This window comes from Perissodus microlepis, chromosome 17 (genome assembly GCF_051167445.1).
Source record: "Perissodus microlepis isolate ML-2025 ecotype Zambia chromosome 17, ASM5116744v1, whole genome shotgun sequence".
NCBI classification, from domain to species: Eukaryota; Metazoa; Chordata; class Actinopteri; order Cichliformes; family Cichlidae; genus Perissodus; species Perissodus microlepis.
Genome location: NC_140477.1, coordinates 11,836,501 through 11,852,264, shown reverse-complemented (window position 1 = coordinate 11,852,264; position 15,764 = coordinate 11,836,501). Strand labels below are relative to the sequence as shown.

General features: G+C 39.3%; 1 protein-coding gene across 2 annotated transcripts in view; it reads right to left on the bottom strand.

Annotated features, from left to right (window-relative positions):
* Positions 1–251: 251 nt before the first annotated feature.
* The window catches only part of iqsec3a (IQ motif and Sec7 domain ArfGEF 3a), a 119,008-nt gene continuing 103,495 nt past the window's right edge, over positions 252–15,764 (bottom strand). The window contains exons 12-14 of one of the 2 annotated variants that reach the window (XM_084909544.1): positions 12,977–13,069; positions 9,622–9,665; positions 252–3,876 (exon numbers count right to left, since the gene is read on the bottom strand). In XM_084909544.1, coding sequence (XP_084765670.1) covers positions 3,313–3,876; positions 9,622–9,665; positions 12,977–13,069 — 701 coding nt within the window. In that variant the 3' untranslated portion in view covers positions 252–3,312. The remainder of the gene's footprint in view (positions 3,877–9,621; positions 9,666–12,976; positions 13,070–15,764) is intronic. The other variant, XM_084909545.1, reaches the window with a different exon arrangement.

Sequence of the window (15,764 nt, the reverse complement as noted above, 5' to 3'; positions counted from 1 at the left end):
TTACTACTAGAAGCAAACACCTCACATAAAAGTAGTGTTATGATTCACTGTTCCATGTATTCTTTAGCTATTGTATTACTTGTCATAAAACTCAAAGTAGGAGGAAAACTATGTGTGCGGGTTTATAGTGTGTGAAGGTAAAATGCTGTGTTGAGTGATGTGTAACATTTCAAAATAAGCATTTTCCCGGCAATTCAGAGTATACTGATCTTGCCACTGAATCCAATAACAAAGCAAACCATTGTGATGTATAGACTTAAATCATCTTTAATTGCATGTTAATATACCGCAAAGACAGGGAGGGTTTTTAAAGCCAACTGAGGGAGATGATGGTTCATGTTGCACTCAGTTTCCACCTGTCTATCCATAAATATTTCCTCTATTTGTATTTCTTTTACTAGTATGAGCAAACACAGTGGTGAAAAGCCAGACAAGATTCACATGTCATTCATGAAGCAATGTACTGGTATGGCAGAGCCCTTTTGTGAGTTTCTTCATGAAAGGTACCCACTACTGCACTTCCATATCATCTGCTACACTCCCCAAATGCTACATTAGTTTCCCTGCAAATGTAAATCTGTCATTTTCAGTGCGCCTCATATTCATGTTTCTTGCACACGCAGCATATCTTTCAACTAAAGTGTGCAACCATAAAGAAAGGGTCATAACATACATAGAAATAAGACAAAACAAGCAAAAATGGCCATGAAAGAGGCATTTGATTTGCCTCGAGGCACAAAAACATATTTGCCCAAAGAAGCCATTTGTATTTGTATTTGAAGGGGTGTTTGTCATCGTAACAAAAAAAAGAATAAAAATCCATGTCTGTTTTTTAAATTCCACCACAAAATTTCATTTTCATCATGACAAAAAAAAAAATTGACCTCCCACAGCAAAGTCTTTCATACACAAATTCCAGATTTTTGGGAGTAAGGGTTCAATAAGCTTTGGAACTGACATGCATGAGAAGAAAAAAAAAATCAATCATGTAATTTCTGAAAGCTGATTCAAACAAATAAATCAGCAACCGTACAATCATCATCAATCAAGGTAAAATTCATAATAGTAGAATAGTTTCTAAATTTTATTACAGTTCATTTCTACAATGTAGCCAGTAAATGTGTTAAATGAATCATCACAGCTCTTGATTCATTTTGAAAGCTGTAATTCCTCCCATTGTGTTATGAAATAATAACAAAAGCAATTACGGGGATAAACAGGAGCGAGGACGGATTTGTTTACAGGAAAGCTAGGATGCTACTGTGAGTAGGTCACACACAGTCATCTCTGCCAACCACAACAGAAGAAAGCTTTTTTGTTTGTTTGTTTGTTTGTTTGTTTGTTTGTTTGTTTGTTTGTTTTTTTGTCCAACTGCTGTCTTTTCACAGGGTGACATCCTAAGTGGAACAGGACAGACAGATGAGATAGAGACCTCCCCGCATTGGCTCTGTGATTATAAATCAACAAATCACACAGATGGAGGTCAGATGAGAATAGAGTTAACTGAACATCCATTTCACAGTACCTGGTGGGGGTTATGTATAAAAGATGAACGCATTCAGGCTATGGCGGTCGCTGACCTATTTCAGAATGACGGATGCGTGACAGGGCAATAGCAATTTGAAGAGGCTAAAGGTAGCTTGCTTGTCCTTTCTGACTCTTTGAATGTGGTATTTACAATCTAAGCTGAGGTGAAATAGAAAGAGATCAGATAATGCATTCTTTTTTCTCTCTCCCCTCCCTTCCATTCTTATTTAAAGCAGGATAGCCAACAGCACAAACAATACCACTAATGCCAGCTTTTGCAGTATAAGCTCCATGTAGTTTTTGCCTTTTTGAAAATGTCAAAATGAAAGGTTAGCACGGCAGAGAAAACAGTCACAAGGATCTGGAACAAAAGCTGGCAGTCGTACCGACGTAAAGAGACAGCGTCTGGATGTTTTGTGGGTGGACTCTGCCCGACATTTATCCACCAACGGAAAACACACAATGATGGCACAATGGCAAATTAAAATAAACACACATCTCGACATTTAAAAAGTGTAGCGTCCTAACAGAAATTCTCGGGTGAGTTCCTGGAACAAAAAAAATATAGCGACGACACATTTGATAACCGATGACAGCACATCGTGTTGTTTTCTCTGTTTTTTTTTTAACATCTGAACCCACTGTAGCTTTAGAGCCATTTTAGACGATGAGACATTTTCAAAATGTTGAAAAACAAGACAAAACCTTCCCTCCATCAGCTGACAAAAGGGGCAAGAATTCCTGGAAAGCCTTAATAATGTTAGACATGAAGAGTAAGAGACAAGCATCAATCAACAGAAGCATCCTGGGCTAACTTTTTTGGCTCGGCAGCAATCTATATGATTGGTCGCCTTTGGTTCTTGTCATCCTTCACTGTAGAATGATCTATGGAGAGCAACAATTGGGTGAGAGTGTTTTCTGAAGATAGAGAGCCACAACACAACGGAGGAGCGGATGACAAAGACAGCTTATCGGGAGAATGTCATTTTTGCTTCTTTTTTTTTTTATTTTTAAATCCGGGGGAGTGGAGAAGAGAGAAGGCCCTCCATCACATAAATAAATAAGCAACAGCGCAAATGGGTAGATAACTTTTTATGAAATATCAGTTTTGCTATTCTTTTTTTTGCTCCTTGAACAAGAAGCCTGAAACGACTATTTTCTCAAAGCAAAGGAGTAGTGTTTTTTTTCTTCTAGCCCTAGCATTTAGTCAAGTGCAAAGAAGTCAGTGTTTAGTGGAGGCATATGTATTTTGGCACAGAGTTTCAGTTAAGTGTCAGCTATGCGCACGTGTGCACATACAGCACAGTAGGCATGAGGCTTGGGATGATAAAGCGAACAGAAGCAGAAGATCCTTGATGTCTTTCCATCCATTACAAGAAAAATTCAAAAGATTTGAGGGATTCGTGTGTTTCTGTTGTTGCTGATAAATACTGGAACTGGAAGGAATTCATCCATGAAGTGAATAGCAGTGAGTTTTCTCTAGAGTTAAAACTGACAAAAAGTTATAGAAATTTGTTAAAACTACATAATATTTCAAAATACATGTGGAATCAAGTAAAACTTTATATACGCACTATATTTCTTCTTATCTCTTTTAAAACCTTATTTTTTAAATCTTTTTTTCCTTAAATTTATGCATATAAGTGGGATTTTTTATTTTTTTCATTATAGCTTCATCTGTATGTATATATGTACAATATGTACTGTTAGATAGGAAGAGAAGTGATAGGGTTTATGTGGAAGTATGTGTCTGTCTTTCAGGGAGAAAAATTTGAATTCATTTATTTACACCATGCTCCGAGAGCCACTTGGGGTCCGGTGTAGACTGAGGCGGGGGTCTGGGGGTATGTACTGGTGCGGGTGGTTGTAAGGTGGAGGCGGGGGAGGCAGTGGGGGCTGGTGGCCGTCGCTGCCGTGTGAACCGTCCGGCGAGCGGACAGGGGTGGACATGGCGGAGTGACTAAGCTGATGGTGGCTGTGGTGATGGTGATGCTGGTAGTGGTGGTGTGTGGGCGTTTGGCTGAGGAAGGCCTCCATGCGTCCATGGCTGCTGTTGTCGAGCATGATGACCTTGACAATTTGCTGACACTGGATGAGCGCCTCAGGCCGCAGGTCAGCCATGCTGACACAGGGCTGGTGGTGCTGCTGGAGGGGGAGATGATGGGCGGGAGTGCTTGCCGCTGACTGCAGCTGCAGGTGCTGTGGTGGAGGCGCAGGCCCTTGGGTTACCCCCTGGGGCCCTTGCTGGAAAAGCACCTCTCCCCGGTGATTAAGAAGGGCCGCGCTCTCGGGGCTCCGAGCCATGCTGCTGCTGAGCTGGTACGTCTGAAGCCTGTTGTGAATTGACACCTAGTTTAGAAAACAGCCAAGAGAACAGCATCAAATGTTATAAAACTGGTTCCTCCTCTACAATCCGTCAAGCCCTCTTTTTCTTTTTTTGTGGGGGGAGTGAACGCACAGCACACACACACACACACACACACACACGGGGCATGCGTGGGGGCTTAGGTGTTAAGGATCGGTGGAGGTGTAAAATCCTGTGACTACAATATTCTCCCCTCCCTCCACCCCCACAGGTACTGGGAACAGTGCTGGATGCTGGGAACACCAGTGTGTGTGACTGGTGTCATTGGTAATAGTGGTGGGGAATGGGGATAAGAACGATGCTAGAGGACGGTCCCGGTGGTTCCAAAGGGGACACTGAGGGCCCCCGTGTCTCCCTTCCAAACCACTGTGTGGCACTACGGTGACAGCGAACACGAGGAGACTTGTGGGTCGAGGTAAGCAGAACATAGACCAAGGTCATACGAAGAAGAGGGAGAGGTGGAAGAAGAGGAGGAGAGGAAGTGAGCAGAGTGACAACCACAGACATCCACAGGCAACAATCAATTAGAATGCAAACCTCCAGATGTCCCATTTGTTTCAGCACTCTGATTTCTATAGGCAGTTTCCCTCAGCTTTTCCCCCCTTTATCTCTCTTCCATTACTATCTTTTTTATGCAGCCTACTTACAGAATTGTATAACGTCTCAGAGTTTCAGAGATGTGTATCTCTGAAAACATATGGCAAGAAATTCAAGGAACTGAGCACAATCTGAAATGCACACTGTGTACGGTGGACATAATTAATGCAAAAAGTACCCCGATGGTGTACTCATATAAATCTAACATTTGAGCGTGGAAGTCGGGTGGACTGCTAGACGAGTCTTCAGTGATAGTTCTCCAGGGGTCTTAAAGGACATTGAAAGCTCTTATTTGGATGTTGGCTCCCTTTTGTTTTGTTCTGTGTCAAGATGATCCCACACTGCTTCAACAATGTTAAGGTTCGGGCAGTGGGGAGACCAATCCATGACTACGAGTTCCATCGTGTGATTTTTCAATCAGATATTGGCTGTGTTTGGGATGACTATCATACTGAAGCTATATATGAAAATGAACCTGTATGCCAATGAGACACATTTCAGAAGGTATTGCATGCTGAATCAAAATCTGGAGATCCCCAACACCACTGACTGAAATGCAGCCCCAGACAAATTACAGAACCTCCAGCATATTTCACATGCAGAAAGTCACTGTTATGTCTGTCTCCTAACCTAGGTGCATAGTAACTGGACTGGCGCTGCTTTGTACAACTTGCCTCATTCACACCAGCACTTTTTTCTACACATGTGCTTTCTGTCTAACAGTTACACAATTCTGTCAGGTCCTTTTTCTCAAATATTTTTTCTGGACACGCTACGGTATATCCCACGTTTTTGGCAAAAAGTACTTTGGGAATCACTGCAAAACTTTATTTTATTGCTCTCCAGGGGATAAAAGGCATGCAATATCATGGATTCAGCTAAAGAACAAAGAACAAATTATGCTTTGACAGGCTACAAAGTGCCTAAAGATACCATTTAAAATTGTTTCTTTGCAGAATTGTCTGTTATATGCACACACAACACTGATTCATTCCTTGAGTTATGTGGTGGAGTTAGGTTTCTGCTTGGAAGCAAAATATAAAGAAATAAGGTATAACTCAAGACTTTTATCACAGTACATAGTCTCCTACATGGAAGTGTATAATAGTGTATATTAAGAATTTGGGACTTTTTACATGTATTTTGAGCTTCTTAACCACAGCACAACTATCTACATATGCTTCCAGTTTTAATGTGTCGATCAGAAAATATTTTACCACCAAACCTCTTCAGAATGCTGGCTGTGTGAATATAATAGTCTTTGAAGTTGAAGTATCTTAAGGTTAGAAAGGTCTTACAGTAGTGTTCGTCCCTTCTTTTAAAGCAGCTGGTGTGACTCTTGTACGAAAGAACTCAATTAACATTTTCTCCTTTTGAATGTGCCAAGAGTCACTTCTTCTTGATGACTTACCATACAGTATCAGTGAGCTCGAAATCACTTCAGATAAAGAGTGAAGGATTTAAATGACTTTCTTGTGCCTTTCAAAAGTTTTTTTTTTCTCAGAAAAAAATAGATTTGTTCAACAGATGGTCCAAATTAGTCAAAAATCACAAAAAGCTCATTAGTTTAAGCCCAAAAGGATGCCTTTGCATGCGACAAGAGGTGGAAAAAAGTCTTATAGATAATCTGTTCAGGGTATACCCTGCTTCTCTATGGGCTCAAAATGTGGTCATAAATATTTTGTACTTGTAAAAAAGATTTGTATGTGTAAAAAAGATTTGTGTGTGCGTAAAAAAGATTTGTATGTGTAAAAAGAATTTGTGTGTGCGTAAAAAAGATTTGTATGTGTAAAAAGAATTTGTGTGTGCGTAAAAAAGATTTGTATGTGTAAAAAAGATTTGTGCGTGCGTAAAAAAGATTTGTATGTGTAAAAAGAATTTGTGTGTGCGTAAAAAAGATTTGTATGTGTAAAAAAGATTTGTGTGTGCGTAAAAAAGATTTGTGTGTGCGTAAAAAAGATTTGTGTGTGCGTAAAAAAGATTTGTGTGTGGACTTAGCCCAAAACCCCCTGCAAGTTACAAGTACGAATTTTGACCCTATTTTTCTTCCTTTCATCTGATTGGTCAATGTCATGTCAATCACAAATGTAACAATCCAATCAGAGAACAGATGGGTTTGGCTGTCGGAGGGGCGCTTTTTTGAACTGCAGGTCCTTGAAGGGTAGCAGCTAGGTCCCCTAACTTTCAGTAGCTGTTCAAAGGATAAAGTTGTGGTATATCAGTGGTTAGAAATACCATTATTACTTTAGGATTAGTTTAACACAAAGTCAGGGCTGACCCGGGACCATTGCTGTGAGTCACAGTGCGCAGCATAAAAGTCCTTTCACATCGGACGCAGGATGTGCTGCTAATGCTAACTAAAAGCAAAGGATCCAGAATTTGTTGCGCTGGCTGCTGGGCTCTGTGGGTTTTTGCAGCAGCTCTACCTGTACTAGATGCACCTGCTCCTTGTCTTTTCTATCTCTGACTTTATGTCCTCTACAAGAGTTTCTGTTTTTTTTGCTGGTTCTTCAAATGTTCAATAAAAACATGTATGCTAATTCATAACGAAGAAAGCTTTGTAATGAAGACTGTCATTTCCAAAACACTGCCCGCCCCCACCCCACGGTCCGCAGCGCTGTTGAAAAGGCTGTGGAAGTCCCTATATTAAACACGTAGACCTGTGACACAAAAATCACCAAACTCGGACGACCACAGACTGTTTTCCTTCGTGGTGATGAAGGAAAACGCTGGGTTGGCATGTAACAGGGCATTTATTCCCTTCAAAGACCTGCAGTTCAAAAAAAGAGCCCCTCCGACAGCCAAACCCATCTGTTCTCTGATTGGATTGTTACATTTGTGATTGACATGACATTGACCAATCAGATGAAAGGAAGAAAAATAGGGTCAAAATTCGTACTTGTAACTTGCAGGGGGTTTTGGGCTAAGTCCACACACAAATCTTTTTTACGCACACACAAATCTTTTTTACACATACAAATCTTTTTTACACACACACAAATTCTTTTTACACATACAAATCTTTTTTACGCACACACAAATCTTTTTTACACATACAAATCTTTTTTACGCACACACAAATCTTTTTTTACACACACAAATCTTTTTTACACATACAAATCTTTTTTACAAGTACAAAATATTTATGACCAGATTTTGAGCCCATACTTCTCGCTCATACATCATACAAAGACCTGCATATAAAAGCACACAATGTAACACTATCAGACATAGGTCCTCTCAGACCTCAACATTACTGAAGTAGTGGGGGGATCATCTTGACAGAAAATAGAACAAAAGCCAGCCAAAATCCAAAGAAGAGTTCTGAATATCCTTCAAGAAGCCTGGAGAACTATTCCTGAAGACTACTTAAAGAAATTACAACAAAGCTTACCTAAGAGAGTTCAGGCTGTGTTGAAGAATAAACGTGTTCATCCAAAAAATTGACTTTCAAGCACGTTAGACGTGCACAAACTTTTGGACTTATATATTAGATTTCCATTTATTTTTGCACATGTTTAAATAAATCTTCACACCTATTTGCCATGTTCCTTGCAAAATATGAAGAAATAAAGGGTGGCTCAAGACCTGTGCACAGCACTGAATAAATTCCTTTTTTTCCTCGAAATCTTAAAGGCTCTGACAAAAACAGGATTTTAAAAACAACTAAACAGCCATTTTGTAACAACACAGTCGGCTTGTTGTCACTGCTCTGAGGCAGATAGTAACGTTAGAATCTCATCACCTTATTAAATCTAAGATTAAAAGCTTGCCGCAGGATTTGGTATCCTTAGATTTCTGCCTCTAGTATAAAGAGGCTTTTTTGGAGTGGACCCTCCTGGTTTTTGAGATAAATGTGTTTGGACAGCTAGTGGCTCCCCACCAGCCCCTGACATTTAGGCTACTGTAGGCTGGATGGCAGAGAGCAAGATGGCTGGTGAAGGTAGTTCAGACAACCATGAAGATTGACCTGAGGTAGAACTGACCTGAGGCACACAAATGAAAAAAAAAAATGGAACGAGAATGACCTGAAGCCAACCCTGTGCAAAGAAATGATGAAAAAAATATATTGTTGGGATTGGAGTATGTCCAAATTTACTACAGCTAAAATCTTAGTCTTATAATTTGATTTGCACTCTAATTTTTTCTTGCTAGTTTGTTGAATGGCTTTTGTATCACAAGCACTCTGGAATCTATAACGCCAATGGTGTGACTGCACATGTTTTCAAATTAAAGCCGATAATAGTTCATTATTATGACTATGAAGCATCTGATAGAACTTATGAATTATATTTGCTTGAGCCAGCACCTGAGCAAAAGACATACAGTGTAACATATTACCAGTGGCTGTGTGGAATTAAACAGCCACTGAATGTCAAATTGACTCCGTGTATTTGACTTTTCAATCCAAGCCTAAACTCCAGAGCCACAAAAAAGAGAGGCTAATAAAGGTCACCTGATGCTTCAAGGATGAACATACTGTGTAGTTCCATTTCCTGTGTTTCTTGCACAAAATGTTCACACGAGAGGTCCCCCTCCCCCCAGAGGTCTGGCAAAAGGGTGGGGAGGTGACCATTCCAGGTCAAATGAGCGTTAAAATTATCCGCCTGCATGCTGCTGTGTTAATTAAGGTCTCAATGCTGCATGCGGGTACACACACAGTAAATGCATTTCACACATGTCCTCAGCTTTCCCCAGTCTTTTTTTTTAGTTTTCTTGAAAGGCCCCAGAGGAGTCACAATTTCTGCCTGAGCTTGCGAAACTAATTACAACCTATTTCTTTTTTTGGCTTCCAGATAATATTTAAGCCTGATGTATTTTCAGCGTGAGGACAACCTGCTCTGACCGCTGTGAGTGTATTAATTCTCCCGAGCCATCATATTTAATTTTTACACGACAAAGGAGTCCTTTTATCTAATATTTTGTTTGATTGGGTTACCTCACATGCCCGCTGCACGTTACCCAGCAGCACTCGTTCTCTCACGCACTCTTCACCCACACTTGCTTGACGCCTCTAATCCTAAAGATACTCCTGAGTTTATCTTGTCCTACCTCGATACTGCCACTGCAAAGACTCTCACTGCACTCACTTACCTGTTGTTTGGGACATAAGCCTATTATTAGGCACTTACCTCTACTGCATTGTGTCCACTTCTGTCATCTATCTCCTGGTGCCCTGCAGGGGGGAAAACAGAAGGGAAAAAGGGACAAAGGTGGTGGCAAAATCACTCTTTTTTTTCCAAGATAAAGATAAAGAATTTTAGACTTGCTTGAAGCAAGCATGCAATCAATCATTATGCGGAAGAACTTCTAGAAGCAAGTGAAAATTCAGTAAACCCCTCTCTAAAAAGCAAATGTACAATCAGAGCTTAGCATCAGTGACTTTTCATGGCAAAAAGAAAAATCTTAAGGAATGGCATAAACAGCATATTTTAAGGATGTTTGCTACTGTAGAGGTAGTCTATAAACACCATTAACTTTACATCAATTGTAGTTATAGTCCGTGATGCTGCTACATCAGAATTTATTCATGTAACTGACCTCTTTTTATTGGAGTTGGGGAAGTTACCCTCCACAAAAAGCCAAAACTATCACTTATCCTCTCTTGCAAAATAGGAAAAATGTTAACAAAGTATAAATTTAACCTGTTACAAGTAATGCTAATCCTCCAAGTCATTACTGTGTTAAAATGAAACAGTCTGATCTCCTGTGTCTTTATCATAATGCCATGCATGCAATTAGTTAGCCTCACACATTAAGAAAATGCTACTGATGTCAAGCTCTCTTATGAGGACAAATGACATAAACACAAGATACCAGTAATGAAAATCATTCACCTAGAAATACCATCACACTCACAACTGCATTCATGCAACTTTAAAGCTTTACTAATGGAACAAATGTGTCTATCTTCAAGCTTGGATGCAGCATAGTACAAGAATGCTAAGGAAGGAAGGAAACAAGTGCTCCAGTTCAGAATGAGTGTAAGGAACTTCCAGAGATAATGTCTCCTGTGTTTTGGTGTTGCAGTTATTGAATTTGAACTCAAAGATGTGAAATATCCTATGGCTTGCAGTTATTGGGATGGCTATAGAACACAGGCTGTCCCTCTCTCCCTTCTGTGTACCTATGATTCAAACACACTCACAGAGCCTCACATACTGAACTGCTGTCCGGAAGCCACCTTGTAACCTCATTCAGAAGAGTGCCCAATAAAACAGTGTTTATTATTATATGTCTTTAGCATCAGCATTTTGTGAGAAGCATGAATAGATGATAAGAAGATTTTGGTTATACAACCTTATGTGTTCATGACAAATAAAAGTTTCTTTTTAAAATTACTTAAAAATGAATGCAAAACTTTTACATGGTTTTAGGCTACTTTTTAGGATCTACTGCTGGATCTAGTAACAGCATAGTCGTACCTGGGTCAGTTACCCAGTGTTTTTGTGTTATTAAAAGGCTTTGATTTCATTAGTTTCATTCTAGTCTCTTGTTTTCTGTTTCTGTACTCTGTGTTCCTTGTTCCCTGTGTCTCCTCAGTCAGTGTCAAGTCTGTATCTTTGTGGATATCTCTTGTTTCCCGTTTTACTTTGATAGTCTTGTGTCCTGTGTTCAGTGTTCTGAGTTTTACTTTCCCTCTGTCTTATTATGTCTGATTAGTCCCAGCTGTGTTTCCACCTGTTCCCCATCCTCTCGTCATCCTGCCTGTGTATTTTAGTCCTCAGTCTTCCGCTTGTTGCCGTGTTGTACCACGCCATCTGCTGTGCGAGTTTCTTTGTGTTTCCGGTTTCCATTGCTCTAAGTTCATTGTTCCTAGTTTTCCAGTGTTTCAGTTCTTAGTTCCTGGTTTAGTTTAATTTGTCCTGAGTTTATCTTTCGAGTGTCTGCACAGTGCAATACAACTGCTTCTTTAAGTTCACCCTTCTATTTGGGTCCTCATCCTGTCCGCCACAGCACCAAACCATGACAAGTGGCAACAACCTTAACAGATACACTCACTAGCCACTTTATTAGATACACCTTGCTAGTTCCGTGGCACAGATTCAGCAGGGGCTGGAAACTTTGGTCCATATTGACATAATAGCATCACACAGTTGTTGCAGATTTGTTGGCTGCACATGCATGATGAGATTCTCATCGCAAAAGCGATCTATTTTTTGATCTCTGGTGAATGTAGAGCCCATAGAGTGCAAATGTTAAAGAAACCACTTTGAGATGATTTGACCTCTTTGACGTGGCTGTTATATGCTGGACGGTGGTCATAAAGAAATGATAAAGCAACGATACCAATGTATATGTGGTGGTTAAACCATGTTCAATTTCTAGTAAGGAGCCAACTGAAAAGAGCCACACCACTACACCTCCACCAGCCTGAACCATTAATGCAAGGCAGGATCGAGCTATGCTTTCATGTTTATGTCAAACTGTGACCCTACCATTGAATGTCGGGGCAGAAATTGAAACTCACCAGACCAAGCAACATTTTTTTTTCCTGTTGTCTAATTTTAGAGCCTGTGTGAACTGTGGCCATAGTGTCCTGATCATAGCCGACAGTAGTGGCACCTTGTGTGGTCTTTGGCTTCTGTAGCCCATTTACTTCAAGGTTTGACATGTTGTACAATCAGATATATTCCTCTTTATTCTGGACTTTCTCTGCTGAACTCAACAAGGTATTTTAATCCAGAGAACTGGTTGTATGGGAAAATCCCAGCAGATCAATAGTTTGTAAAAGACCAGGCCGTTTAGTACCAATCGCCATAACACCTTCAGAGTCCCCTAAATCACATTCCTTCACCATTTTAATGTTTGGTTTGAACTTCACCAGGTCATCTTGACCATTGAGTTGAGTTGCTGCCATGTGATTGGCTGATTAGATAATTGTGATAGCAAGGAGTTGATCAGATATATCTAATGAAGAGGCCATTGAGTGTAATTCATAATATGGTGTAGAAAGTATTGTGAGTACTATGAATATTTCATTCTTTCACGATCAAGGGAAAAAAAAAAAGCCCTGTTACACAAAAAAAATCTAATTTGAATTCTCATTTATTGAGCTTGTATTCATTAAGTGTAGATCTAAGACCCTTTCACCTGGTTCTCTTTTTTAAAATGAGACAGTTTCATAACAACTAGTAAGCTGTGAAAGAGAGAAGTAGAAGTGAGAAGCCCAGTTTAGTTTACTTTGAGAAAGACATTGTTTGAAACACTATACCCCATTTCATGTGACTTTGGAGGACTAGTAACTACACCTGAAACTAGGCGAGGCTTAGCTAAAGGTGCAAGCATTTACAAGCATTGTACACATCTTAAATTACACAGTGTTCTTGATGTTAAATGCTACAGGTAGTGCCTAGTTTTTGAAGATATGATCAAGTTCATAAAAACAGCAGCAGGTAAACAAATTAACAGCGCAGTTGGTGTCTCTCCAGTGGGATTCAATAAGCAACAGCATGCACACACACACACACACACACACACACACACCTGATGGGGAGCCCTGTTTACCGCGAAGCTCTAGCTGTGTGCCGTTGTTCTTTACCGAGTGTGTCTTGGCTCCCTGCTGCTTTTCCAGCTCCCCTGCAGAGAGCAGAAACCAAAAATGATCATCCTCATAATCACCATGACAGAGAGAGAAAGGAAGTTGATAGACTGGTGGATGATGATGGGTAAGAGCAACAAAATTAACCAGGAAATGTTTTTCCTTCAAAAGCGAGCACACACACATACACACTCATGCACATTTCTCCTGTTGCCTCTCCCACCCACTCTCTTCTCCATTCTCAACACACACCTCTTCATCTCGCTAATTAAACTTCACACTTGATGGTAATTGCATGTCATTTCCAATCATCATGACTAAATGTTGTTTTGTTTCCAACACAACACTGCATTCTAATTTTGATGCTGAGCCACAAAACTGCCAGGTGAGACTTTGAGGGTGCGGTACAACATGTCCGCATTCTGAGACTAAGAGATAAACGGAAAGGGGGAAAAAAAAGTAAGCTCAAGTTCCATCGATAGAAAACTAAAAATATAAAAAACAGTCTTTATTTTCATTGTACTGAATCAGTAATTTACTTGGATGTTTCTTGTAAAGTCACATGTGCAATACAACACCTACTATGACTGATGAAAAATCCAACAATAAAACGATTGCTTGGGTTTGAAATGTAGTTGAACTTTCAATAAAATTATTATAGTGGCTATAATTATGTTTTTTTCCATTACTAAACATTATTAAAACACTATGGCTCATTACCAAAACATTATGATTTTAATATGCACTTTTCCGTATTAAAGAGGGAAACTGTCCATAATGTAAAGTTGGATTAACATGCAGGACTATTCCCTGTTATTAATGTCAGTGATTTGTGTAACTTTAGTTAAACCCTGAAAAGACCAGTCTCAGTATTGAGTGTACAGCAGTTGGACCAACCAAACTTAAGCCCAGGTGTTTTAGGCGAATGCATGCCTGGCATAACGACATCTTAACAGTGCCTAGCAGCATGCATTGAGAAGATACTATAGTTAACAATCTCTCACTGTCTTTAATAATAATTTGCTGTTAGCCAAACAGCTGTTAATAGTTTTGCTGCTTTTGCCAATCTGCTTTAAGGGGGATGTTGTGCATTCAGAAATGCTCTTTTGCATACCTCGGTTGTAACAAGTTACTGTTGCCTCTCCTCTGATCTCTGTCATCTTCACCACATCTGCATGTATTGAGTTGCCACTTGTTTGGCTTGATATATATCTGTGTACCTAAGATGTACCGAAGGTGGCTGGTGAGTATAAGTAAGAGAAAGCTAAAACTAAAAAAAAAAAAAAAAGAAGAAATTTTGAGTGTGCTAATGTACCTGCTGCCTTTTGAGTTGTCAGCAGTTAATAGGATGTAACAGGATGATGATTTATGATGAACCATCAGATAATAAGAATTTTTTTCTGGACGTTGCAAAAGTATTGGGAGCTTAATGTAAGTACCTCTAGCTAGATAAAGAGACAGTGAAAAGATATCAGGGACATTTTATTTTTAAAGGCCACAGCAGTAGGCATAAATTGAGCTACTCAGGGAGCCTCAGGATAATGAATTATATATAAAACCTGTCATGTTTTATAAGCCTTGAAAGTCAGCTTTAATATTTTTTAAGGTTTTATTTTGACAGTCAAGTATAATTTGGCTAAAATTATTGGAAAGGTAAAAAAACATGCAGAGTATGAATCGGACTATTGGAAAAGTGTTCAAATGTCATTTTTATTATGAAGTGGATTTCATTTTGAAAGTCCAGAACATGTAAATTCATTTTGTTTATATAATAGTGGTCATAACAGGAACCACTAATGCAGCCGCTACCTTTTATTATCCCTTTTGAGCTTTTGTTTTGAAAGTCCTGAAAATCCAGTGGTATTTACAAGCCCTGATAAGCAGTTTTTCATTTGAAAGTCTAGCAAAATTCCTGTAAAACCTGTCAGTCAACAAGAGTTTGAATAAAATTGATCTTACAGTGAACAACAGTTGTGCTGAATTGCATCAAAGCGTCAATAAAAACAGGACACACCGATCCCCACTGGATCAGCCATGATGAGTTTTAAATTGAGAGAAAGGGTGACACCAGTCACCAGTTGCTATGGTGACTAAAGCTTGTAAAAAGAACAGGAGGTGTGAGCCTACTGTTCAAACAACTGAGAGAAACATTGGTGGTCTCGAAGAAAAGTTACAAGTGATATCGGAAGAATTGATTCATCACGAGTGCCAGAGACTTCCCAAGTATAAAATACAAAAGTTTCACATTTGTATTGTGAAATTCCAAAACCTGTTTTATATTTATTGGCTATAAGCAAGGTGGTGGGAAAAGGCTGGGCTTTAATGGCATTTGTGAAAGTAAGTATTTTCTAGGCGATATCTCTACACTGTTCTGTTTTAAATCTAATTCTTTATGAAACTTAAGTTGCTCCTGTGGAAAGAAATCCAAAGCCTTGTAATCCAAAAAAAACTTTGAATTATGAATATGGAAATCTATATGACAAATTGTTATCAAAAGCCAGAGCCCACTATTCTCACTGGAGCTGTGGATCTTGGTATAACTTCTGTGGGAGGTTCTCAAAGCTGAAGGATGTCAAAATTTTAGGTGGAATAATAATGGCAATAATAATAATAAGAAGAAGATAAAATCTGACAGCTAATAAATAGTGAGCTTTAATGCCACTCAGTAAGAATAATAATGAGAAGAAGAAGAAGCAGCAAAAATCTGAAGAATAATAAGCCTGCATGCTTAAT